Here is a 26,587-nt window from a genome sequence, read left to right as displayed (position 1 = left end):
TTCTGAATAACCAAAATGTCCAATGTCATGACATTTTGCCAGTAGCAAGCGTGATGATGGGCTTCGAAGTTTTTTTCAAAGGAATGATCTTGACCTATTTTAAAGGTCACAAGGGTAAAATATGCTTAAATGTTTCAATGACTCATTAACCAGGAGACGTAGAATCGTGATAATAGGCCAGTATATACGAACCAGGTGAGCGTTACAAGCATAATGGACCTCTTGGTTTTGTGATAATTATCTGTACTATGGTAAAGTGTATTGGAATCGCACTGGGCTGAAAGTCTTCGACAAGATGCATGTAGGCCAAATGGTAAGGCCTCTGGTCTGGTCGTTGCATTTTACCTCTCCATATATTTCCATAAAAATTATAGTTTCTACCACTGCATTTTAAAATTGGGGCGATTGTTTGCTGTCAGTATAGTGTGACCGAGTGGGGTATCCAGCTGGGTGTCTCCGGCAATATATTTCAGTGAGGTAACGCACATATATACACCACACGTATACATCTTACATACAGGGGGGGGGGGGGGTTGTACAATACTAAACCAAACACGGGAGAGGCCGTCCTTGAATTACGTAAGCTGTTGATAGGACGTTAAACAATATTAACTCAAACCAAACCATGAAGAACTTTCTGAAAATTAGCAATAACAAACAATAACTGTCAAAATTCCAAATGGCCATCTGTCGGCCATCTTGTTTTCAAATCAGCCTCAAAGTTCAATATGCGGCAAAAAATCCTACTATTCTGATAAATACTACGATAATAACTTACCTTATATGAAGATTAGAATGGCCACCGAAGCCCTGCCAATTGTATTTCTGACCAGTCTCGAAATCAATGTCACAACTCATGGGATACATTAGCCAGGCTATAAACTGAGAAACCATACAGTAGTTCGTATGTGATATACAAGACAGGTTTAATGTTCAGTACCCTGGCCACAGTTTATAAAACGTCCTCAGTATAAGAGAAGGACACGTTCGACTTAGTTACGACCTAGGGTGAATATCTGTAGGGTAGTCCAGCGTAATATCTAATCTCAGCTGCAGGTAACACTTTAAAGTCCGGCATTCACCAAGTTCGCGCTATTACACGTGGTTCATAAATACATAACACAGTGCAGTCTTCCGAAACGCATCTGTATACACCACAAGCGTGATATTTGCGCACAACGGAGGCCGTCCTTTACTATATACTATATTGATAGGACATTACAAGGTATGTGGATTAGTTCGGACCTAGGGAAACAAACATAACTAATTTGCGGAACATCCAAACCGTACATTCTGATAAATAACGATAATAAACTAACCTTTATGAAGATTGAGAATGGCCACCGGTTGCCCATTTTATTTCATGACCAGTCTGAAAATTCAATGTGCACAACTTGGGAAAATTAGAAGCCTATAACTTGAGAAAAGTCCATACAGTAGTTCGTGTGAAGAAAGCTTTAAGTTCAGTCCCCTGGCCACCAGTTTATAAACGCTCCTCAGTATAAGAAGAAGGACGACTGGTTCGCCTGTAGTTAGCGACCGGGTGAAATATCCTGTAGGGTATCTCCAGCAATATACTCTTCAGTGAGGTAACACTTTAAAGTCGGCATCAGTTCCGCGCTATTACACGGGTCAAAACACGAACATACCGCAGTCTTCCGAAACGCACATGTATACACCACACACGTGTATTTTGCACACAACGGAGGCCGTCCTTAAATGACTATAGCTGTTGATAGGACATTACTAAAGGTGTTGATAGGACGTCAAATAATACATGAGGATGTCGTCCTAAATGACTATAGTTGTTGATAGGACGTCAAACAATACATTAGGATGCCGTCCTAAATGACTATAGTTGTTAATAGGTGGTCAAACAATGCATTAGGATGTCGTCCTAAATGACTATAGTTGTTGATAGGACGTCAAACAATACATGATGATGTCGTCCTTAATGACTATAGTTGTTGATAGGACGTCAAATAATACATGAGGATGTCGTCCTAAATGACTATAGTTGTTGATAGGACGTCAAACAATACATGATGATGTCGTCCTTAATGACTATAGTTGTTGATAGGACGTCAACAATACATTAGGATGCCGTCCTAAATGACTATAGTTGTTGATAGGACGTCAAACAATGCATTAGGATGCCGTCCTAAATGACTATAGTTGTTAATAGGTGGTCAAACAATGCATTAGGATGCCGTCCTGAATGACTATAGTTGTTGATAGGTGGTCAAACAATGCATTAGGATGCCGTCCTGAATGACTATAGTTGTTGATAGGATGTCAAACAATACATGATGATGTCGTCCTAAATGACTATAGTTGTTGATAGGACGTCAAACAATGCATTAGGATGCCGTCCTAAATGACTATAGTTGTTGATAGGACGTCAAACAATGCATTAGGATGCCGTCCTAAATTACTAAAGCTGTTGATAGGTCGTCAATCAATGCATTAGGATGCCGTCATAAATGACTATTGCTGTTGATAGGATGTCAAACAATACATGATGATGTCGTCCTTAATGACTATAGTTGTTGATAGGACGTCAAACAATACATGAGGATGTCGTCCTAAATGACTATAGCTGTTGATAGGACGTCAAACAATACATGAGGATGTCGTCCTAAATGACTAAAGTTGTTGATAGGATGTCAAACAATGCATTATGATGCCGTCCTAAATGACTATAGTTGTTGATAGGTCGTCAAACAATGCATTAGGATGCCGTCCTAAATGACTATAGTTGTTGATAGGACGTCAAACAATACATGAGGATGCCGTCCTAAATGACTATAGTTGTTGATAGGACGTCAAACAATACATGAGGATGTTTGTCCTAAATGACTATAGTTGTTGATAGGACGTCAAACAATACATTAGGATGCCGTCCTAAATGACTATAGTTGTCGATAGGACGTCAAACAATGCATTAGGATGCCGTCCTAAATGACTATAGTTGTTGATAGGACGTCAAACAATGCATTTGGATGCCGTCCTCAATGACTATAGCTGTTGATAGGACGTCAAACAATACATGAGGATGTTTGTCCTAAATGACTATAGTTGTTGATAGGACGTCAAACAATACATTAGGATGCCGTCCTAAATGACTATAGTTGTCGATAGGACGTCAAACAATGCATTAGGATGCCGTCCTAAATGACTATAGTTGTTGATAGGACGTCAAACAATGCATTAGGATGCCGTCCTCAATGACTATAGCTGTTGATAGGACATTACTATTGCTGTTGATAGGACGTCAAACAATACTTTGCCTCAGCCTAAACATGAAAAGAGCCATCTAGGATTTTGATAGTAGAATATTGTTATCACTAGTTCATCTTGGGAAGGACGTGAAGGATATTTCTCAAACTTGATGTGTTTAAGCCCTCTCTCATGTTCGTTTTACTTTGAGACTCATCAGAGAAATAAAATGGTTGACAGTCAATTGATAAATGTTTTTGCTCAGAACTTTCTTGGCGGAATTTTTCGCCAGGTGCCTTTGTAAGTTCAACTTACTTTCAAATGATTCAGAGAAGAAGTAGAGAAAAGATTAGCCTTGCATACATCTAATAACGATATGTGACCATCTTGTATTTGACAATTAGATATTGATATTTCTCCAAAAGTTCTCTTCAGACAGATGAACTAAAGGCAGGCTATTTCTATATGTAGGTCATATGGAAAGTTAAATTATGGGACTGATTGGGAAAAGGTGATAAGTTGAATACAACATGTCAATAAAACAAAATTTAAGATCTTAGATAGATGTAAGTAACCTTTATACAATGATAACTCTACTTCTTTGACGTATTAGGTGTGGAAATTCCATTGCAAACTCATTAATAAACATCGACGGACTAGAGAGATAGCCATTCGTCTCGTATTTATCTTGGAGTCAGTTTCTTAAAAATTAGAAGTGGAATGGTAATACCGGAAATCAATGAAATGGCTCATTTTCGGCTTACTTCTTGCAATCTACAACATACAATGTATTCGGATAATAAGTTTTTAAGAATTAATTTTTGATTCAGACATCACATTTTTTACTTAAACATGTATCAGTGTCTAGGTAAAATGAATAAAAATCACAAAGTAACTGTCGTCAACTCCGCGTTTAGGCGTTTAAAAAGGTAACTAAGCGGTATTTACATAACGGTGACAGAGAGGGAAGTACAATGTATATACTATTATGTGTTAGGTGTAACATCGCTTATATGTTTATATCTCGTTCGGTAAGACTTGTAGTACACACTGTGTACACGGGTTGTTTATATATATATCTCGTTATGTTAGACATGTAGTACACACTGTGTATACGGGTTGTTTATATATATATCTCGTTCGGTTAGACATGTAGTACACACTGTGTACACGGGTTGTTTATATATATATATCGTTCGGTTAGACATGTAGTACACACTGTGCTGTGTACACGGGTTGTTTATATATATATCTCGTTCGGTTAGACATGTAGTACACACTGTGTATACGGGTTGTTTATTTAAGGATTGAATAAAGTTATGTTGAGGTGTAAGGGGGTCGCAGTTCATAATAAATTTGTCTCAAGACCTATTGAGGTTTATACCCCCATACACCTCAACATAACTTTATTCAATCCTTATATTTATATTTTTTTGATATTTTGTACAATATTTTGTCTTTGACAAATAGGGACTTGTGCAAATCTACCACGGAACTTACCGAAATGTACGTCATCACTCTTCGTCTACATATGGTTAATACTTTTAGGATTTATTTCGTGAACAAACTTAATAGCGAATTAAAACAAACATTAGTTTTAAAGGAATTTATTTCATATAAATATGATCACTTTTGAAAAGGAATTAAAAAAATATAGTCCAAGCTCGACAAATGTATTCCTACGCCGGACTTGATATAGTTCATTGAAAAATGACTCGAGTTAACTGTGGTAGGTTCATTGAGTCTGAATTGAGTGGAAATATAAATATATATATATCTCGTTCGGTTAGACATGTAGTACACACTGTGTACACGGGTTGTTTATATATATATATCTCGTTCGGTTAGACATGTAGTACACACAGTGTATACGGGTTGTTTATATATACATGTATCTCTCGTTCGGTTAGACATGTAGTACACACTGTGTATACGGGTTGTTTATATATATATATATCTCGTTCGGTTAGACATGTAGTACACACTGTGTATACGGGTTGTTTATATATATATCTCGTTCGGTTAGACATGTAGTACACACTGTGTACACGGTTTGTTTTTATATATATATATCTCGTTCGGTTAGACATGTAGTACACACTGTGTATACGGGTTGTTTATATATATATCTCGTTCGGTTAGACATGTAGTACACACTGTGTACACGGGTTGTTTTTATATATATCTCGTTCGGTTAGACATGTAGTACACACTGTGTACACGGGTTGTTTATATATATATATCGTTCGGTTAGACATGTAGTACACACTGTGTACACGGGTTGTTTATATATATATCTCGTTCGGTTAGACATGTAGTACACACTGTATACACGGGTTGTTTATATATATATATATATATATATATCGTTCGGTTAGACATGTAGTACACACTGCGTATACGGGTTGTTTATATATATATATATATATCGTTCGGTTAGACATGTAGTACACACTGTGTACACGGGTTGTTTATATATATATATATCGTTCGGTAAGACATGTAGTACACACTGTGTACACGGGTTGTTTATATATATATATATCGTTCGGTTAGACATGTAGTACACACTGTGTACACGGGTTGTTTATATATATATCTCGTTCGGTTAGACATGTAGTACACACTGTGTATACGGGTTGTTTATATATATATATATCGTTCGGTTAGACATGTAGTATACACTGTGTACACGGGTTGTTTATATATATATATCGTTCGGTAAGACATGTAGTACACACTGCGTATACGGGTTGTTTATATATATATATATCGTTCGGTTAGACATGTAGTACACACTGTGTACACGGGTTGTTTATATATATATATATCGTTCGGTAAGACATGTAGTACACACTGTGTACACGGGTTGTTTATATATATATATCGTTCGGTTAGACATGTAGTACACACTGTGTACACGGGTTGTTTATATATATATATCGTTCGGTTAGACATGTAGTACACACTGTGTACACGGGTTGTTTATATATATATATATCGTTCGGTACGACATGTAGTACACACTGTGTACACGGGTTGTTTATATATATATATCGTTCGGTTAGACATGTAGTACACACTGTGTATACGGGTTGTTTATATATATATATCGTTCGGTTAGACATGTAGTACACACTGTGTACACGGGTTGTTTATATATATATATATATCTCGTTCGGTTAGACATGTAGTACACACTGTGTACACGGGATGTTTATATATATATCTCGTTCGGTTAGACATGTAGTACACACTGTGTACACGGATTGTTTATATATATATATCGTTCGGTTAGACATGTAGTACACACTGTGTACACGGGTTGTTTATATAGATTTTGGTAGGCTGTAGCCGGCGATTTATCTATAAAAGACACGAAAACAACTACCGTACCTGCATTACAGTATCGGCCATTCAGGAAGACGCTAGGGCGCGTTCGATGCTATCGAAGATACGGAGTTGAGTTCGCCAACATCAGTCGATATACGTGGACTATGATGCCGACACACACACCGTAAACCGGGAGTGAACGTACTCTAGAAATGAGCGCACGTGCGAATATTGCGTCAATAAGAGTTTAAGCGATAACAAGGCATAAAAAAACACTCTGAAGTTCGTGGTAAGTCCATATTCCCGTTAAAATGGACGACAATGCTACAATGTGAATGTTGTTATTAGCAAATTTCCTGGAGTTTGACAGACACATCTGATGAATGGCGTGTTTCGTGACAATGACAATGGACTAGGAAAGGTCATTTGTAGCTATTAACGACAAGCATCCCGCTGTCAGAATACTTACATTGTATATGGATTCGGAACTGTAAATTCTTTAAATTACGCATTCATGACTGCAGTCGTAATCTCACGGTTGAAAATGTTGCGACATTTCAATTGAAGGTATGATACTTAATCTACTTAATCTTTATAAAATTAACTGAAGGAACTGAATTAATTGTTGTATAGACTTCTAACGAACACCCGACAGGGAATAACAATGTATTGCTGTAACAATGAACTAGTGATATTTTATTGTGTTTATTGATTTAAACGTATTTTATTTGTCAGAACACAAATGGGATTAGACACAAGTATAAAACTTATAATCCATCTTTTCGTGTAAAATAGATATATCAGATTTCCATCTGGAGTTCAATGCAATATACCTTAACTATGAACAATAACCTGTATATCCGTACATCTGAAAATAAATAACAATAAATCTAAAAACAAAGCATAGCAGTGGACAATCAACAGAGAATTCCGTATTAACGGTCTCCCCATTGTCATGTTTGATATATAATGGACAACCTGTTGTGATAAAATCAGTAGGGATCTATTGTTTACATATTGTTTTTGGACTTCACTCTCGACCTATCCCGAATGGACGATGTAAGTGGAAATTTCCCTGGATACCGTTCATTATATGGTAATGGAAAACAGCATTTAACAAATCCGTGTATATTGTCATCTTAAATATATTTCGACATGTTTTGATACTTTCTCTGTGGATGTAATGTCAGTTTAAATGGATGCCTGGAGGTAGCAAAACAAACACTTGAACAGTTTAAAGGATTTTACTGAAACCGTAGAGACCGCTAAATCGCCAATTGATGGAATATAATGGATTTCCTTGTGAATGGGCTGGAGTATGACAGTCGACAAAACACAACAACTTGAAACATTGTGGTATGTTGGTGTTCATAAAGGAAAGCACACAGTGGCTATGACACGGACTTAATCTGCCGGAACTATTGGTGAGCTGGAATTTGAATTCGGAGTTTCTTTCATACAGATCCTTTTCAGCGTTATCCCTGTTGACCGGGGGGCTACGTCTAAATATATATATACATGTATCGAATAAATAGTCTGTAAAATAACATACGGCGTGGAACGGGGTGTTTTGAGAAGATAGAGGCGTGTAATTACCCCCATATAATCAGACATGTACATTTCATATGAGCGGTGAGCGAGTCTACACGTGTGACCTACAGTCTTTTCACCGACAAGTAGAGCGTTTCAATATTTCTGATTTCCTGTATCAGTTTCTACTTTACATGTCCGGGATACACGTTTAACTGTCTTTTCTACAGAATGTTGAAGATGACTGTGTGTTTAAATCTTAATCATTTATCTTCGAATGAATCTGAATACACGACATAATGTACTGGACAGTGAACTAATTATTTGAACACTCTGGATCTATGATTTAACAATTATAGCGACTCATTTTGATAGACAAACATCTATATAGGCCTGTGAGGTTATGTCGAGTCTATATCCAGCAGTGATCATTTCGTAGTAGTTTTGGATATACTTATAACATTTATACAACATGCCTGGCAACGATTCGTTAAGTAAATCTAACCATTTACAAGACCTGCTGAACGCATCGTTCCTCAAATGTCTACGGGAGGTCCTGTCGCAGCCTTATCCGAATGACGGTAAGTTCTCTCCACATCTTAAGTTATATTATGACTACCTGTTGCTTCACATAACTCTGGATTATGTTTAAACATTCCTAAATGAACTATCTCGTTATGATCGGCGGTAAGCGAGGTCTTACGTGTCCTCCTTATCAACTGGCTAAACTATGCGTTATTCAAACATCTGTTTAAACAAATCAAATAACTGCAGATGTTCTGAAGATATTTATTTAAACGTCAGCACATCATTTTTGTCATATAATCTATTTTACGTGTTGTCCTATCGTCTCGAGAGCGTCTGGATCTAACAGAGGTCGTAAGGGAACGAATTTCGATGTCGTCAACCAATCCTGTCGTTTAACTATTAAGGACACGTATCTTCCTTGTCTAACTCGCGTATTACACATGGATATTTTGAATGAGGGAAGTTTTAAACAGATAAATATGCACCCGTCATCATTCTGAGTCACAAATGTTTGTTATTATTATTTGCATGTATCATTTTAAGTGACATGACACAATATTATGATTCATGCCTCAATACACAGGGCCCACATTGTGTGTAAATTGGGCTCAATTATTAACACATACAAAAAAGCTCTATATATTTACCTCAAATGATATACAAAAGTTACGAGATTTAAATAGAAATCACGATTTAATTTTAAAATACAAGTGTGCCTCAAGTAGCAGATGTAATTAAAAAGTACACATACATTTATAGCCACTGAATGTCTCGAGATTAACTATTTAAAAAATCAGAATAGAGATCAATTGATAAATGATATTGGGTAAATAATGTTTGTCAGAAAACATGCGACGATTTTATTCATAAAATTACTATTCACTTCAATTATACACAAGTTTTAAGTGCAGTGTACACATATATACATACCTATCATGTAGTCTTGTTTAGGTATAAATGTGTCCATTAATCAATTTATCGATATCACTGCGGAAGGTAAGTGATTTTGTTACGAGTTATAACTAGCAATCTTGTTAGTATATTGGGTGTCGCTATTGTGTATACAAATCGTATCCATACTTCATGCTCAGCTTTGGGACAACATTTTATACTTGAATTAGTATTCTTACATTCTTAATGACCAATCGACAGTGGTCATTAGATACATATGAAATAAAATATAATATACAATAAAACATGTATCTTCATGTGGCGCAGTGGTATAAGCTGCGGGTATTTTTGGCTAGGCGATTGGGTGCCGTAGAACGTGAGTTCGAGGCCCGGTCAGGGAACGAGTCAAAAAGTTCGTCATTTATGTTTCTATGTTTTATATCTATTTATTAGCACAATGTATCATATACACTATGTGTTGGTGATCCGAAGATATAGATTTGAATTTCCTGTCGTAGTTGTACCGAGAGAAATATAATTTGTATACAATTATATCTACATACAATTAAACATTCAAAAATACCAGTAAGGCAGATTCAAAGTTAAAGGTCCATGCAAGTTTATTAACAGACAATCAGTGAAATAGATATCGTCAGCAACTTGTTTTACTGAACTCTTGGTTTAGAATGGCTAGTTACAGGCAGATGAGTTTAACACTTGATAATTACCTAATAACGTCCTGTCCAACTGACTATAATGTCCTGCCATACATAAAAACATCCTGAGATATTTTATATTGATTTTACGCCCGCCTTTCTGTTCCGCAGATTGCTGTGGTATATCGTGTTATCATAGGTAGCTCGATATGTTTTATACCATAGGGACCTATAGCAATGTAATACTTTGTCAGTAAAACGTGGAATTGATGTTGTAAAATATAACGAAAGCTTATAAAAATAAAGATAAACAACGAGCAATGCGAGCAATGAAGGCTCCATTTATACCCAAGTGCATCATCCGGATATAAATCCTTTTTACTGGCTATGACCTACATTTGTATATGCCTACAGATGTATTTATAGAACACCGGGACATTTTTCTTGATATTTATCATAACCGGAAGTAAGAAAGGAAGAGGTTAAGGAAAGGTTTTATTCAGATCTAATATGAATATGATGTTTCATACGTTTATAAGACTTAACACAGACACTAAACCTTATAAATGAAAATATAAATGTATAAAAGTCAGCCCTTAAGTGCCGAAAATAACTCAATGGTCGACCTTTCACGTAATTGCGTTTACAATTATGTGATCATGGTGACAGATTGGGTGCTTCTAGCACGATACAACATGCCCATATTATGCCGAGTCAAGGGTCATTTGCGAGTGTCATGCTACAATATTCTCACTCGTCTGCACATCAAATCTCAGTGACTTGGCTGGGCTTCCTATCGTATTTTACGCAAGGCTACAGAACATTGGTGTCCCGCAGGAAGGACGTACGAACTGTACATCCTGTACCCCATTACATGATCATAGAAAACGACTTAATTTGAAATCTTATCTTTTCTCTTCTTTCCTCTTCCCAATGTCTCACTTGACACTGTCCCACTTTTAGCCTTCAATTAAGTGTTTGCCTCTGTGAGGAAGGCTTTAGTTTTTTACCTTGGCAGAGACAAACTTGAGTCGAACGCTCAATATTTTAGAAGTCCGGCGATCCAGTCGCCTGTTGTCAGCTGAATATGACCGGGTCTTGTGTTCGGCAGTGTACTTCAGTGAGGTAGCACTATAAACCCGGCATCAGCCCCTCACATCACAAATAGACACACACATGCGAACATAACGCACCCTCCTAAAACACACACGTGCGCGCATGCAGCTCACACACAAGAGAGGCTGGTTTTATTCTCCCGTTGTCACATGATCAGATAGGATGACACAATAGTGTCCTGGTGTGGTATTTCAGTATGATGGCACTATGAATTTGTCCATTTGTGTAAGAATGTAAAACCATATCAAACAAAACACACAGGGAGTGCAGATCGACATGTTAATGAATACGTTATATCTTAATTACAATGTGTAAGCAGGACCTGGTTTATTTATAAAACAGTAGTACCATGAAGTCTTAATCGCATTCCATAGTGCAGGCTAACTTTTCAAATTAATTTTATTAGTTGGTGATCGATAGATCAATCAGAGTTAACTGATGACGGTAACTACAACATTCGTAAAAAAACTTCATTTTACAACGGTAATATCAACATCTATCAACCTATATCAATTAGGCTTGTTGATCCGGACGGAAGCTCCGATGGGTGCTAACCAGAGTAACCGGAGAAAACCAACGTGGTCGGGCACGTGTCATTAAATACCTTGAATAGTCCGATCGGGGAATCGAACCCCAAACGCCTAGATTGAAAGGCAAGTGTGCTATCGCTGGGCCACTCGGCCAACAATTTGTATCAATTAAACGGACTATTGATGCCTCTAGCCTTGATATCCATGGAACAGACGTCACTTACAACATGACATCATTTCACTGGGGTTTTTTTCGGTCCAAAACTCGACACACCTATGATACATGCCTCTATCTGGAGGATACATAAATAATGAAATAAAATAATTCAAATTTATTTTCATCGGTGAACGACCAACAAGTAAATGAAAAACAAGTTACGACGTATTTTTACTTACTCTCTTCTCATTTGCGCTGCAAGACTCGTGCAAATCCTAAGTTGTTATACCATTCAAATAGCTATGAAAATAGGGCGTTCGGTTCTGTCCCCTCACCGAGCCATATCAGTGAATAAAATTGCATTTGCTACTCTCGCTTAGCGCTCAGCAGTTCTGGAGTGGAATAGCTTGTTTGCCCTTTGTCAGCTTGATGACAACATTAAAAAATCACTTTTTGTAAACACTCAGTCATCGAATAATGATAATGTTGTTTGCTTCATTGGCTTGGTATGACAATTGTTGATCAATGTTCAAGGTCACCTTTATTAAATCTATAACCTATATATGATTGCTTAAAATGCACAGAATTAATACTATTAAAGATAAGTTTCCTCTCGGTAACATGAAAACACGTTCAAAGTCAAATTTGTTCTAAAGCTTAATTGACTTCTCAGGAAAGAAAATGCCTCGATTCTTAATAGTTTAGCCGGTAGCTTGTTGGCACGAAGTTCTACAGAGTTTGATAACACAGTATGACAGAACCCGAAATGGCGAAATACATATATGTAGTTGTAAATATAAAAGAAAAAATGCTGAGATCGTATCTACAGCTATATTAGAAGCTTTTAAAATGATCCATTGAATGAAACAGTGTTTTCCATTTTCACGATTACAATACATATGGTAACAATGACTTCCTCTTTGTTGTTTGTTATCTGCGTCAGTTAAACATAAACAAAGGATAATTATATATGATTATAACAACATAATCGCGGAGCAATTTAATAACGGTGCTTAAATGAGTGTTACATCTTATTCCACTTATGATAAAACTTGTGTATTAATTCGTCCCGTTTTATGATGGCCTGAACACTTCAAATTTGGCACTTATTAAAGATCATCGGGGTATTAAAACATATAACTGAACAATAAACTCTCGATGAAGATAGCTTCGTGAAAGGCACCTGACATTTATTACGAAAGTGAAATTCCTGTGATATTATATCTTAGGCGGAACAAACAACGCCTAAGAAGCAGGTAAATACATACACGTGTTTTCCAGAGGTTTGTCTGTTTGGCATCTGGTATGCATGCTATTGCCCATCGAAGAAATCCTTTAAGTAATAACAAAATTGAGACAGCAACACTTGGGGTTAAAGCCGTATCGTTTGTTTGTGTAGTTGTTCTATGGTATTTGGAAATCTGATTAATCTTATCTTGTACATCAATCGACACAATGTTTCTGTATATGATCCTTACACGAATCCATTTAAATATGTTATATTTTATTTCGTCTTTTCCGAATGATAAGGTTAATCATTAATTTTTATACGAAAGATGGACATTTAAAAGTTACCATGTATAACAGAATATCAAGGAGCCACGATCGCTCGGTCGGTAAGAGCGCCGACCACATAATAGGTGAAGATCCAATGTGTATGGTTCGACTCTCCCCATCCGTTTTGGTTTGTGTTTCTCATGAAGTTGTGAAACAGGCTTCTCGAGAGAAACCGGCCGGTCTGCGCTGTCGTGGTTGTGTTCTTTAGCAAGGGAGCAATAATTGCTTTATATGACTTGGGACGGGCCTCTCGTGTGGTGTTCAGTCAAGTAGCCACCAACTACTACAAGCAGACCCCGCCTCAAAGTGACTCTGGCTGTTCACGGAGCAATAAATAAAAGAAACAAACGGAAAATAAAAAATGAAATTGAAATGGTTAGATATTCGGTGAAAGCGAGATTGTCAACCTTGACGAATGATTAGATTACTGACGGACGCTATTGTAGTGTCGTCACACTGAAATACCATACCTGGTTTTGGTATTGTTTAACGTCCCATCAACATTTAAAATTCTTCTCGACTTGGGACGTTATAAATAATCAAAAGGCTATAAAGACAAATATCCCAATTTTATTCATCTCTTATGAATCACGCAATGGGGCAGCAGGTACCTCCTTCGTGCAGTATACACAATACACAAGCTCAAATGTAAGACTGTGTCAATGAAGACAATAGACAAATACAATCTTAGAAAGAAGAGAAAACACCCTGCATTTAATTGTCTCCTTCTGACCACGCAATAGGCACAGAAGCTACAATTTTCCTACAGAGAAATATTATTGATGAACGTTAATTTCATTATTTTCTTTTTTATACGGTTTAGGTATGTTTCATGCTGTATGGAAATGGATGTTCTGTATAATCTCCCCATCAATTTCCCATCGTTTGCGACCTAACTAGCGTTATTCACCTATTTCAATAAAGGATTAATTCTATAGAGATGTTCTAGTCTGCTCCTGGGCCTAAGAGCTTCCGTATCAACCCGCAATCATCCTGTGAAATGTGCCATGAAGACCTATTGATTCAATCAAGACCGTAATATGTTATTAGTACACTACAAATCCCCTTAGATTCCCTTTTACCAAACATCTTGTCGATATATATATATATAGAATATAACAACGAGGCAGAGCTATCAACACTTCTAATTTGATACTCGTTGTATAGAAATTATTACCTTGCCATAGTAATATTTGTCATTTCGCCTCGTGTGCAGTTCCTTCCATTTCAGGTAGCAATGCTAGGAGTGTCATTGGCTTTGTCTCCAAGTGAACACGTTTCAAAGGGCTCTTAAAATGGTAGGAGTATATATACGATGGAAATGGAAGCCTATTATATGAATATCAACACTCCGACGAAATAGTACATTAACTTAATCAATACTTTGGTTCAAATGCACAGCGGATATGGAAACGAGCATAAACCTGTCATTGATCAACCTTGTCGAACGGAGGTGTGATGACATCATGTCAGTCCCTAAAACATTCCCTTAATATAAATCATATCCCGCTACATAACGGGCGGTCTTAGAGAGTCTCTAGAGATTCCTGGTGTTGCCTCATAAGTCCTTGTATCTCAATGGCTGGTCTTCCTAGTTCCTGAATAGTAACCTCTATCACTATTGGTTTGTCTCCCTAGTCCCCCTTGTTCCCGTTTCATCAAAGCCACATACATGTACAACGACAGATGATTAGGTGATATGTGTCTTTTGCGTTTGTGTGATATTGGTTCTGTTTGTCAATAACGGTTTTAACTTTTTTTTTTTTTTTTTTTTTGTTATTGTTGTTGTTGTCGTTTTTGTTGTTGTTCTTTGTTTGTTTGTTTGTTTTGATTTGTTTACTTAATTTACTTACCATTGATTAACGTTAACGATTTTCCTGTGTTGGTAGGCCGTTAAGAACAGTTTGAGGTGATTAGCGTCCTCGTAACAGCCAGAGTCATATGGGGATGGGTTTCAAGTAGACACTTATAGAAGTAAAACAAAGCACAGAAGCATCCCTAGTATTGAGTAGGGGCAGAAGATCTATTTTGGTCTCTTAATAGAAATAGCTGAAGTGAATCCCCGATGTACAGAGTCGCCTTCTACATAGAGTTGGATACAGCGGGACTTACTTACGGGCTGTCCAGTATCCCCTGTAAGTAGAGAATTGGAGAAACCACCCCGACCCAGCGGGAGCAGGGTAGGGTAGGCGGGCACAATTTGTCGCCTTTCACCGCATGCATGTAGATACAACAGGCATATTCTGTTCTTGCTACTGCACGGGTTGAGAGCAGTAAAATAACAATTGGTATCACTTTGCCTGATAAATCATTTTTTGTGGTATCGCTATTCTTTAATGATTAATCAGGCATATCTTGCTTTAGTATGTGTATATACTGGATGTCCAGTAGGCGTATCTGTTATATTAAGACAATAAACAATTTTTAAAAAATCAAGTAAACATAATTTTGCTTGTTAATGTTGAAATCCGGAGTGCGGGTGTTTAAGTCGTGTACCGAACGTCTCTCTAGGATATATACAATAACGAATACCTATTCTGAACATCACGAAATGAAATGTTCATACATGTAGGGTGTGTAGAGTAGAGGACAATTCAATAACACAAAGCATAACTATTCAAATTCATTTCTAAACTCACTCCACCGCAAATGTTGAGCTCATTCATTGTAAACACATTGATCCCTAGATCGATTGAAATTGAATCTGACAATCACGATATATTTGTCATTGATGGCTCGGTATGTTTGATAAGACGTCTGGTTAGATACGTGTTACATACAGATAAAAGAGACAGACAATTTGCATTTTTAATATGTTGAATTTGAAAAATATTGGGGAGATCACTTGCTTTTGTTAACGTGATGTGTAACTTTCACACTGGACACTGAGAGTAATCACCATTTAATCGTACTTTCTACATACGTAGCAAAGGTCGACTTAGATATGCCGATTCTGGTTATTCATGAAGCTTTATCTGTTTACCTGTGAATCGACGATAGCGCATACATATTACATTAAGCAGACCTGCATGGGTAACGTGCACTCAATTTCAGTACGCTATTAAGTATTTACAATGATTCAGATTGATCGTTGTACATGTATGAACAGCAGGTACAAATTTGAAATATTCAACTGCCGACAGCTTGCGCCATTTCCACATTGTGTAATTTTATCCCCGCTTATTGAAATTGATATATGATATTTGAAACTGTCTCAGTTATCATTTTTAAAGCTTTTACCTTGATCTATGAATATTTAATAAGAAGGTACAGTTCATTAGTCCCCTGCCGTTTGAAAAACGGGAGGACTATAGGTTTACCCTCCGTCCGTCCGTCGTCTGTCTTTCTGTCTGTCTGTCTGTCACGCAACAGTTGTCCGGACAACACCTTCTAAAGTACTATTCCGATTTTAACTAAACTTGGTATACATGTCAGTTTAACATGTAGTTGTGCATCCCACATTTTTTTTCGAAAAGGCATTTTTCAAAATGGCCGCTGGCTTCTCATTGGTTGAGGCTTGTCCGGACAACTCCTCCTAAAGTACTTCTCCGATTTTAACGAAACTTGATATACATGATCAGTATAACATGTAGTTGTACATCCCACACATATATATTTTTTTTTTTCTTCAAAAATTTTTTTTTTCAAAATGGCAGTCAGCTTCTCATTGGTTGAGGCTTTTCTGGACAACTCCTCCTAAAGTACTTCTCCGATTTTAACGAAACTTGATATACATGATAAGTATAACATGTAGCTGTACATCCCCCCCCCCCCCCCCCCCCCTTTTTTTTTTTTTTTTTTTTTAGATGTAAAAATTCCGAAATGCGAGTAAAATGACTATATCTCGTCACCACTCCTAGGTCAGGCAGGGGACATTGTATTCACAGTTTACCTTGTGATACATACAATATACATTTCAATAGACGTACATGTACAGCCTTATTACTTTTAAGTTTGTGTACCGAGAGATCGAGCCTTTGTTTACAACATTTTGTTATATTGATTCTAATTCACTTCAAAAAAATGATATCCCGTTTGTACGCAATTCTCTTTTTATAATCACGCACTGACACTTGAATAGCAAATATGCTCCATTGTTCTTAAGACAATAGTTAACATTGTCTCTGCATTTGATGAAAATGGTTATGATTTTACTGAAGAGTATGTTTGAAATAAAATCGTTTTGTCATCTGAAATAAATGTGGACAATGTATATTTGCTCGGTAGACCTGGTGGGTTATGTAAATACCCATAAGCTTGTCTTCACGGATTCATAGTGCCACAGTAAACTGCTGGTGTCTATATTAACACCGCTATTATTGTAACATGATATTACTAAGGCGAAACAGTTCCGACGAGGTGAGGGTCAACGACTACAATGGTAACAGTGAGGTAGGTACCTTGTACTTGGACTAAATTACTGATTAAAGAAAGTTTCACACACATACATGTATTTATAATTTTGACGAAAAGGCCTGGGTTATAGCATATATAACGGATATTCAATAAGTTGCTATATGACAGCCAAACGTGCCACATTCTGTTCATCATATAACATATTTATGATAATATATGTGAAACTCTTGATTAATTTCCATAAAAACAGGTGGATTTCGACTCCTATCGTATGTGTTTCTCTACAGAGAAGGTCATGCGACATCACATATTTATTGGGACGTCATAAAGTAGCAAGTACGATTTGTATAGGCTCTGGTATTCTCGGCCGCTACCACAGTTAACATTTTTCAATGAACTATATCAAGTCCGGCGTAGGAATACATTTGTCGAGCTTGGACTATATTTTTTTTAATTCCTTTTCAAAAGTGATCTATTTATATGAAATAAATTCCTTTAAAACTAATATTTGTTTTAATTCGTTATAAAGTTTGTTCACGAAAGAAATCCTGAAAGTATTAACCATATGTAGACGAAGAGTGATGACGTACATTTCGATAAGTTCTGTGGTAGACTTGCACAAGTCCCTATTTGTCAAAGACAAAATATTGTACAAAATATCAAAAAATATATAAATATAAGGATTGAATAAAGTTATGTTGAGGTGTATGGAGGTATAAACCTCAATAGGTCTTGAGCAGTTCATAATAAATTTGTCTCAAGACCTATTGAGGTTTATACCCCCATACACCTCAACATAACATTATAGAAGCAGTTCATAATAAATTTGTCTCAAGACCTATTGAGGTTTATACCCCCATACACCTCAACATAACATAATTCAATCCTTAAATGTTTAGGTTAGAAATTAAACAGACGTCTCGACATAGTTATAAAAAGTTTTTAAAAAACATAAATTAATAAAAACTAGAATAATAAGAAATGCATTGTATAAGATTTTAAAAAATGTTGAGTATGAAATGGAGCATATGAAATTTATTACAATGTACTTTAAACTAAAATGACGAGAGCGATGAAATAATCGATGATTCTGGAGTAACTTATATTCCCTGGAATACATATATCATCTTTATAGCGAGGCTCTTTCGTCTAATTGCAAAAACCTCTCCAATAAAAAGGCTATATCATGGAAAGAAACAGTTATGTATGAACTTGTGAGAACTGACCCTCGACAAAATTTGTGCCCGCTGGGTGGTTTCACTGTTGAAAAGGCTTCGATCTCTATTGCCAAGGAAGGCGTAAAATGTGGACCAGGAAGTGAAAATAAAAATCGCCTTATTCTCTTGTGACTTGTTAGCTTTTTCGTTTACAATATTGAGCAGAAATGAATATTGAATAAAGTTGATCTTCCATTGCCGTAGTACTTTTCATCAGAAGCATATACATGTACTTGGTTTAAGTTACAGATTGTTTAATGTCCTTACAACAGCTTAGGTCATTTAAGGACGATCTCCCCTATATGGTGAATGTGTGTGTTTTGAGAGGCTCTGATATGTTCGTCTCCTTGAAAATTATGGTCAAATACCGATCTTGTACCTGTGTATGTAGTAAAATTGCTCGATATATTAGATCTGGATGAAATGTTCCGGAATTCAAGAAAGACGACATTATATTACACGAATGCAAATAGTTGTGATTTATGTTACGGTATTTAACACCATCGTAACAACTACGGTGGTATTAGGACGGAGCCCGTTTTGTTTGCTTATCGTGGCTTTAATGGTCATCGCAACAGTCAAGGTCATATGAGGACGCGGGTTAAGAAGACACCAAGAGAAAGAAAACAAAAGATCACTATCCCTTAAACTTCAGTAGACCCACTTCTAGTCGCCTGCTACGACCAACATACATCGTGATACATTTAGATAAAGATTAGTGTAATATATATGTAATTTAGAGTGTTTCGGGCTCTACCGTGACACGCTATTATTGATTGGCTATAAGGTGTACATTTCGCAAAGTCAATATAAATAGAAAAGAAGTAGTGGTTATATTTAGAATCAGAACAGGAAACACATGTGTCAAATCTATAATTGAATAAACTAACCATAGAACAATCGACCAGCGGTACATTATGTCACTAAGACATATGTTCTCACATGCATAATTGATATGCTTACTAGGATTCCGATAATATAAGTTCTAAGGCTAGCGTCGACGGCAATTAGTATCACCAAGTATACAGTCGTATATCACACGGTGTCATACAGGACTTTGGTACTTTATTGTATTCCGCAAAGGAGATAAAGATAAAAATCTATACCACAGAGAATTACCATATCAGCATAATACGAGGACTTATCAGAACAAAAATATTTTAGTTTGCTTATACCGCGATCTTTTGATTGTCATTTAATTCATCAGCATAACAAAATGTTTAAAAAAACATCATCATTATAATCGTAAAACAAGCTCCAGTTAAAGTATTTTTTTGAGTTGGAGAAAGGGGCGATATTTGGCTGATACTGATAAATTCAAACATAATTTCATGAATTAAGTTATATGTAGGTATTATTAGCATAATCTTAACGGCATGTCAACACTGAAAAGTTCATAAGGTGCAGTAACAAATGGATACAATGTATTATTATTGATTGCAGCGTGATAACCAAGTTCAGAGTATCGCATGTAATGAACCGGTTACTGTGTAACGCTTATATTTGATTGTATTGATCTGAAACCTATAGCGGTATAACGTGTCTTAAGACTTACATTGGAAACGTTCTGAAAGCTGTCGGTCGTACCACAAGATATCACAAACATAACCACATTATTTTTTCAAAGTATGTACCTGTGTGCACAAACATACTTTAACATGTTTGGTTTGGTTGGTGTTGTTTTGTTTACGATGTCGATTTCGCTCGCTATCAAATGACCTTGCTGATCTGTTCGTTGTCGATGGCATTATCATGTGGTATAGACCGACAGGTTTCAGATAGTTTAATATTTGTTTTGTTGACAATTTCTATGTTGACAGTTTCTAATAGCAGTTTAAGACAAGTTATGCTGTTATAGAAACAGTTTCGTATAGATTGTAGATCAATATAGTCTTATATCATGTAAGTATTGATTGAATATTGTTGATATCATAGTAACTACTGAACTATTTAATGATATATTACTTACTACACGTAATGATGTATCTTGTTAAAGGGACGCCTGTCACCTAAAGGAGTAAGTCAGAAGCATGTTATTACAAACGACGGTCGTATTTATCCGGGACATGGTTGCTGATGCAACAGTTCTGTCGAAATAAAGATGGATGTATACATTCATCAAAATCAAACCAAATATATGCTTAATATCTAACATTAAACCGCAAATAAATGCAGAATGTATGACATGTCTTAGAATACCTATTAAATTTCAACGTTTGTGCTAAAGGACTATTGTGACCGTTGTCAGTATAATGCGACCTGGTTGGGAATCATGCTGGCCGTCTAGGGCAGTGTAATAACATTATTAACACCTCTGCCATTGCTCTCATCCTTTTTTTATGATGAGGGTTTTTTTTACTGTTACATGAATTCCGAGGTTATTGCAGTGAATAGAATATTTCTATTGGATCGTTCCATCAATCATACAAATGATAATGGAATAATTTCACTGATGTCAGTTTCAGTAGGCTACGATAGCCGTCTTGCGATTTTTAAGAACAACAACAATGTACTCGCAATATGCAAAGGAGAACTTCTCCACACTGTATAGTGATGTCTGTCTTTGTCAGAAATCTGTGGCAAGTCATTATTATCACGTTTCTTTCTCGAAAAGCAATATTGGAAATCGCCTGCACGCTGCACGTGCTCTGTCACTAACGTGATATGTGTTTTGTAATAAATGTATAATGCTATAAAGCTAACATAATTCCCAGTGTTATGTATTTTTCGCTGTCCGATGTTATCAATTTTCCACAGGAAAGCAAGTATTTTTCTTCAAATACCTGTCACTACTCAACAATAAAATAGACTATGTTTTGCAACCAGTTTGTATTATATTGCTTGTGATTTTAGGGTTTTTCATTTTAACTTTCTTCTTTGAGTTTGGTGTGATGGGTTTCTCAAGATCGTCGTTATTGCACAATTGATGTGGATAATGCAGTTGTTCGAACATAGTGAGCTTTTTACACCATGGAATGAAAAGGAAATGTTTAAACTATACTACCGTAGATATTCGAAATAAATCTTTTCATTAATTTCAAATCACATTGCTTTTCGGCTACACGTAACGAATGCCAACGTGACCATCACATCAATGAAGATCGATAGTTCATTTACAGATCTATAGCAAAGAATTAAGAAATCATATAAAATACCGTTCTAAATCAATTATCAATATAAAGAACTTTGAGATTGCATTTTTTTATCGCACCCTACTGAAATGATTCAATTTCAGATTCAATTATCTGTCACGCCTTGACATGATTGAGCAATGCTTTCCCTGTAATTAATATCCTCTATTAACATATTATAGACCAGCTCAAGCTCGCCGAACACAAATATTAGAATATTTGGTTTTGGAATTTTCAAAAGAAATTACATTAACATAATTCTTTAGACACAGCAACCCTTTTTTCGTTTTTATTGATATCGCGTTTTCTCCTGCTTTTGTATATTGCATCTTCTTTGCATATGTCCCCACTTGTCCAGTGTATTGGCACTACATGCTCACCGTTTTGTACAATGAGGGTACATTTTAGCTTCTTATATTTTATGTATGTTGGGTTTTATATTGTTTAAATCCCATTCTACCACAATACTACGTGTTATTCAACTCTCAGACCATCCGTTAATCATTACAGCTGTTGATTAACAATCTGTTTATACCACACGTGGTATAAACTCTGTACGCATTTTGATTGGCTAACACGGTGAACTTTGACCCAAGCTGCAATTGTTATTGACATCATCAGTAAGCTAATGACGTCACATCACCGGGTCCCGGACGTCACCGGTACACTTTATTTGCATACGCGAAATTATACTTTGCCACGTTTCCCTTTGATTCAAGCCGATATTATTGTGGTAGAAACAGGTCACACGACTCGAAATTGTTGGATATGGAATTTATTTCACACGAGTAAGTTATTTTTTTAAGGTTGCAAAAAACACTCTCTAAAGCTCATGTCTTTTGTAACTTTTAAAAAATAACTTACTCGTGTGAAATAAATTCCATATCCATCAACCACTCGTTGTGTAACCTCTATATCACCAGCTATGGTCATTTGAGGACAGGTTGTATACAATTGTTGATGATATACAATATTTTTTGTATCAAATTATTCTGTTCGAAAGCTATGCTTATAAGATACGCTATTTATGAAATATTCGTTTTCCGCGGATTTGTACTGTAAATGTCTGCAAGCAGGCAATTAGATTCCTTTAGAAAAATTAAATTATACCAGAGATATACGTTTTAACTGGAAGACCACGGTACATAAAAAGTAACCTTTACTAGGTCATGTATAGACTCAATGATACTATTAAATCATTTCAATGTGTAAACAGAATAAAAAAGATTCCGCACTTTTTGTACTTCTGATAATTTGATTGACGTCCGCAAGATAAATCGACAATGATCTTCATTATAAACCTAATGGCTGCGAGGCAAATGTTTGATCAGGGCATACCCAACACTTAATGTATTTAAACAGGTCGAATCTCACGAGAGCAATCTCTTGATTTATCCAATTTAGAAGTATTTACTTTATTCCATGATTGACGACACCACGCTTAAAACATACCAATTTTACATGTAGCAATCTCTCGTATCTAAACAACTGGGTAGAGTTTCTGTTTTCTTAGTAAGGCCGAGTCCTTAATTTCATCAGCTTAACATCAAGTTTTAGGATTATATTTTATCGTCATATTACACTCAACAAATATAAAACTATATTAATTATTAATAATAACCTGGAAAAGTGGTTTTGTTCAGTTATATCTAAATTTTGTTTTATTATTTTATCCTTTTACATTACAAGTGTACCTCTTGATGATTAATGTTAGCATAGTCCTTTTGTCTCTTGTTCTTTGTTTTTTGATAAATGGTTTAGTGGGCAGTAATGACAATAACCGGGATATGTTGTCTTCTGCTGAATGGCAAATAATTAAAAGCTGTGCACGTATTTGCGTATTGTCAATAAGCGAATGATACATTGATAGCAGAAAACGGAAATCAGTGACGTTGGTTAGTCGGATGTGCAATGAATCTTTATTCCTAGGGCGCTACGATGTCGTGATAGATGTCCCTCGTTTTAATTGGGTGCCTCTGGGCTGTATCAGGTTGATTTACATGTCCGCCGTAAACAAGAAATACTCGTACATTAAGTTTGAAAAAGGTGATAGTTTGTTACCGTGAAAACATCATATCTGGAAGATGGCATCAATATTTTATTTATGTACATCATTGTATTTCATGATTTATTTCAAATGCCTATCTATATATCAATGCAAATAACGCAATGTCTTTGTTTTTTATATCAAATCGGAACGTGTATTTTGTAGCATTGTATGAAGAAATGTGGTTTTCAAAGCGGTTATTCATCATTATGGCAAACATAAGATAACATTAATTTGTAAGTGTTGTCGTAGCTCCGACGGGAAGTAGCCGGATACTTCAATACAGATCTGCAAAACGTATATAATAAGCGTGACTCTAATAAAACCTATATGGAGGGAAGTTCAAGCATCTTTAATAGATCTAAACATCGTTACAGGTTACGAAAACGTGAGAAAATAGGCAGGATATCGCTTCGTGGCCTAAAACCAATTTGTGCTATTGACTTGTCGTCTTTATTTACTTTTTACATCCTGTTTTAAGATTAATTCTATTCATATGCGATGCATAATACAACTGTTAACAACCATGTTGATTTTTAAGAGGTGAGTCCTCGTCGAAAGAAACCCGTGTAGGAGCGGTGAACTGTAACTCTCCTCTATGCAGAGAGGCATTTCCTTTTATCACCGTAACTTTCTTAAAAAAAAATCGTAATTGTGTGCAATCATTACATCTAATACATTAATGTGAATGGGTATTATTTTTAACGTTACTTGCATAAAAGTGTTAGTAAGATAAATAGACAAAGACATTACATGAACTGTATATCTCTGAATACGCCAATTCTTCCTTGGAAAACAGAGCCGTACATTATATTCAATTAGATAGGTATTTGATTGTTGTCTCTACAGCAATATAAATGGTACTCTTTGATGGTAATTCTTCTATGGCACTATTCCAAAATTCATTTTATGCATACGGTATTTAATTAGCACTTGATACCTAAGACGTGATATTCATATTGAGTTAAGAGACTTAACTCCTTTGTTATTAATATTCGCAAACGATTAACATACTGCAACCTCCCAAAACACACATGCTTAAACATATTTGTTTACAGGATGCTCAACAATAAAACAAAGAAATCTAAACCATAGGCCAGTTTACGTACATGTAACTAGGTCATTACCTATTATGTGTCACATTATGATTAAGTTGCATTCAGAGAACCATAACAAATCATGTCCAAGTCTATAGAATACATGTATATTGAAATTGGCCCTTTTATGACCGTCAACAATTTATAACTAGTTAACTTACCCTCTTATTATTCAACTTTACTGTGTTTAAAAATGGTTTATATCGTCAACGCTTACGATATTACTACTTTAACAGGAAAAGACTTTCTAAAGTTACTTTAGATATTGCTAGGACTTGAGACCTTAAATGACCATACCTGTTGATAGGACACAATACCAAACCAAACGAGACCTAAATGACCATACCTGTTGATAGGACACAATACCAAACCAAACGAGACCTTAAATGATCATACCTGTTGATAGGACACAATACCAAACCAAACTAGACCTTAAATGACCATACCTGTTGATAGGACACAATACCAAACCAAACTAAACCCAAAACGTCATGTTGTTACTTGTTATGCGCGACATGTCTAGGAATGTAAATTGACAATTTGAAATGTAATTTCTCTGACTTTCCTTTATATCGAGAATTACAGTGGAAAGGCATGTAGTCAATGGTTCTGATGTCTTGTTATCCGAAGTTATTGATACCTCTCCTTTGTTCTGTGTCCGCCGTATCATACCAATTCGTGATCTGCTATCGTTGGTTCCATTCACAGGATGTGGATTATTATTCTTTTGCCTGTAGCATGCTCTCTACCATTCATACAGCTCAACTCTCGCAGCAATTCTATCTATAAATCTATACCACCAATTGTGTATTTCATGACTATATATATTGTTAAATGTGTATTGCCTCTTGACCTTGCGTTCCAAAATTAATCAATGAAATTTAAGTTTTCCTAAAAATAGGTAACTACGGTTTTGATACATTTGTTTAAACACGTGAGTCTATATGTATGCTACCATATGATAGCCGTCACGGACAGTATATGACGAGGAAGGTGAACGATTGACGTCAGTAGGTACATCTGTCAACATCATCATTAATCATGATTAACGAAATTACCTGCAATCTGTATAATCATTTCGAAAGTATCAAATCCCAAACGATCCTCAAGGATAATTTACATGAAAAACAATAAAGATTGATGGCTAGAATAGAATTTTCAGGAGTAATACTGTTTTCATCTGTCGGAAATGTATAATAGAAATAAAGCCGACCAGTCTACA

General features: G+C 36.0%; 1 protein-coding gene across 2 annotated transcripts in view; it reads left to right on the top strand.

The window, feature by feature from the left end:
* Window positions 1–6,657: 6,657 nt before the first annotated feature.
* Window positions 6,658–26,587, top strand: part of LOC117343773 (calcitonin gene-related peptide type 1 receptor-like) — a 136,336-nt gene continuing 116,406 nt past the window's right edge. Inside the window, exon 1 of one of the 2 annotated variants that reach the window (XM_033906264.1) lies at window positions 6,658–8,663. In XM_033906264.1, coding sequence (XP_033762155.1) covers window positions 8,555–8,663 — 109 coding nt within the window. In that variant the 5' untranslated portion in view covers window positions 6,658–8,554. The remainder of the gene's footprint in view (window positions 8,664–26,587) is intronic. The other variant, XM_033906265.1, reaches the window with a different exon arrangement.

Source organism: Pecten maximus, chromosome 15, assembly GCF_902652985.1.
Source record: "Pecten maximus chromosome 15, xPecMax1.1, whole genome shotgun sequence".
Classification (NCBI taxonomy): Eukaryota; Metazoa; Mollusca; class Bivalvia; order Pectinida; family Pectinidae; genus Pecten; species Pecten maximus.
Note: the sequence above shows the minus strand (reverse complement) of the source record. Positions and strands in the feature narration are given on the sequence as shown.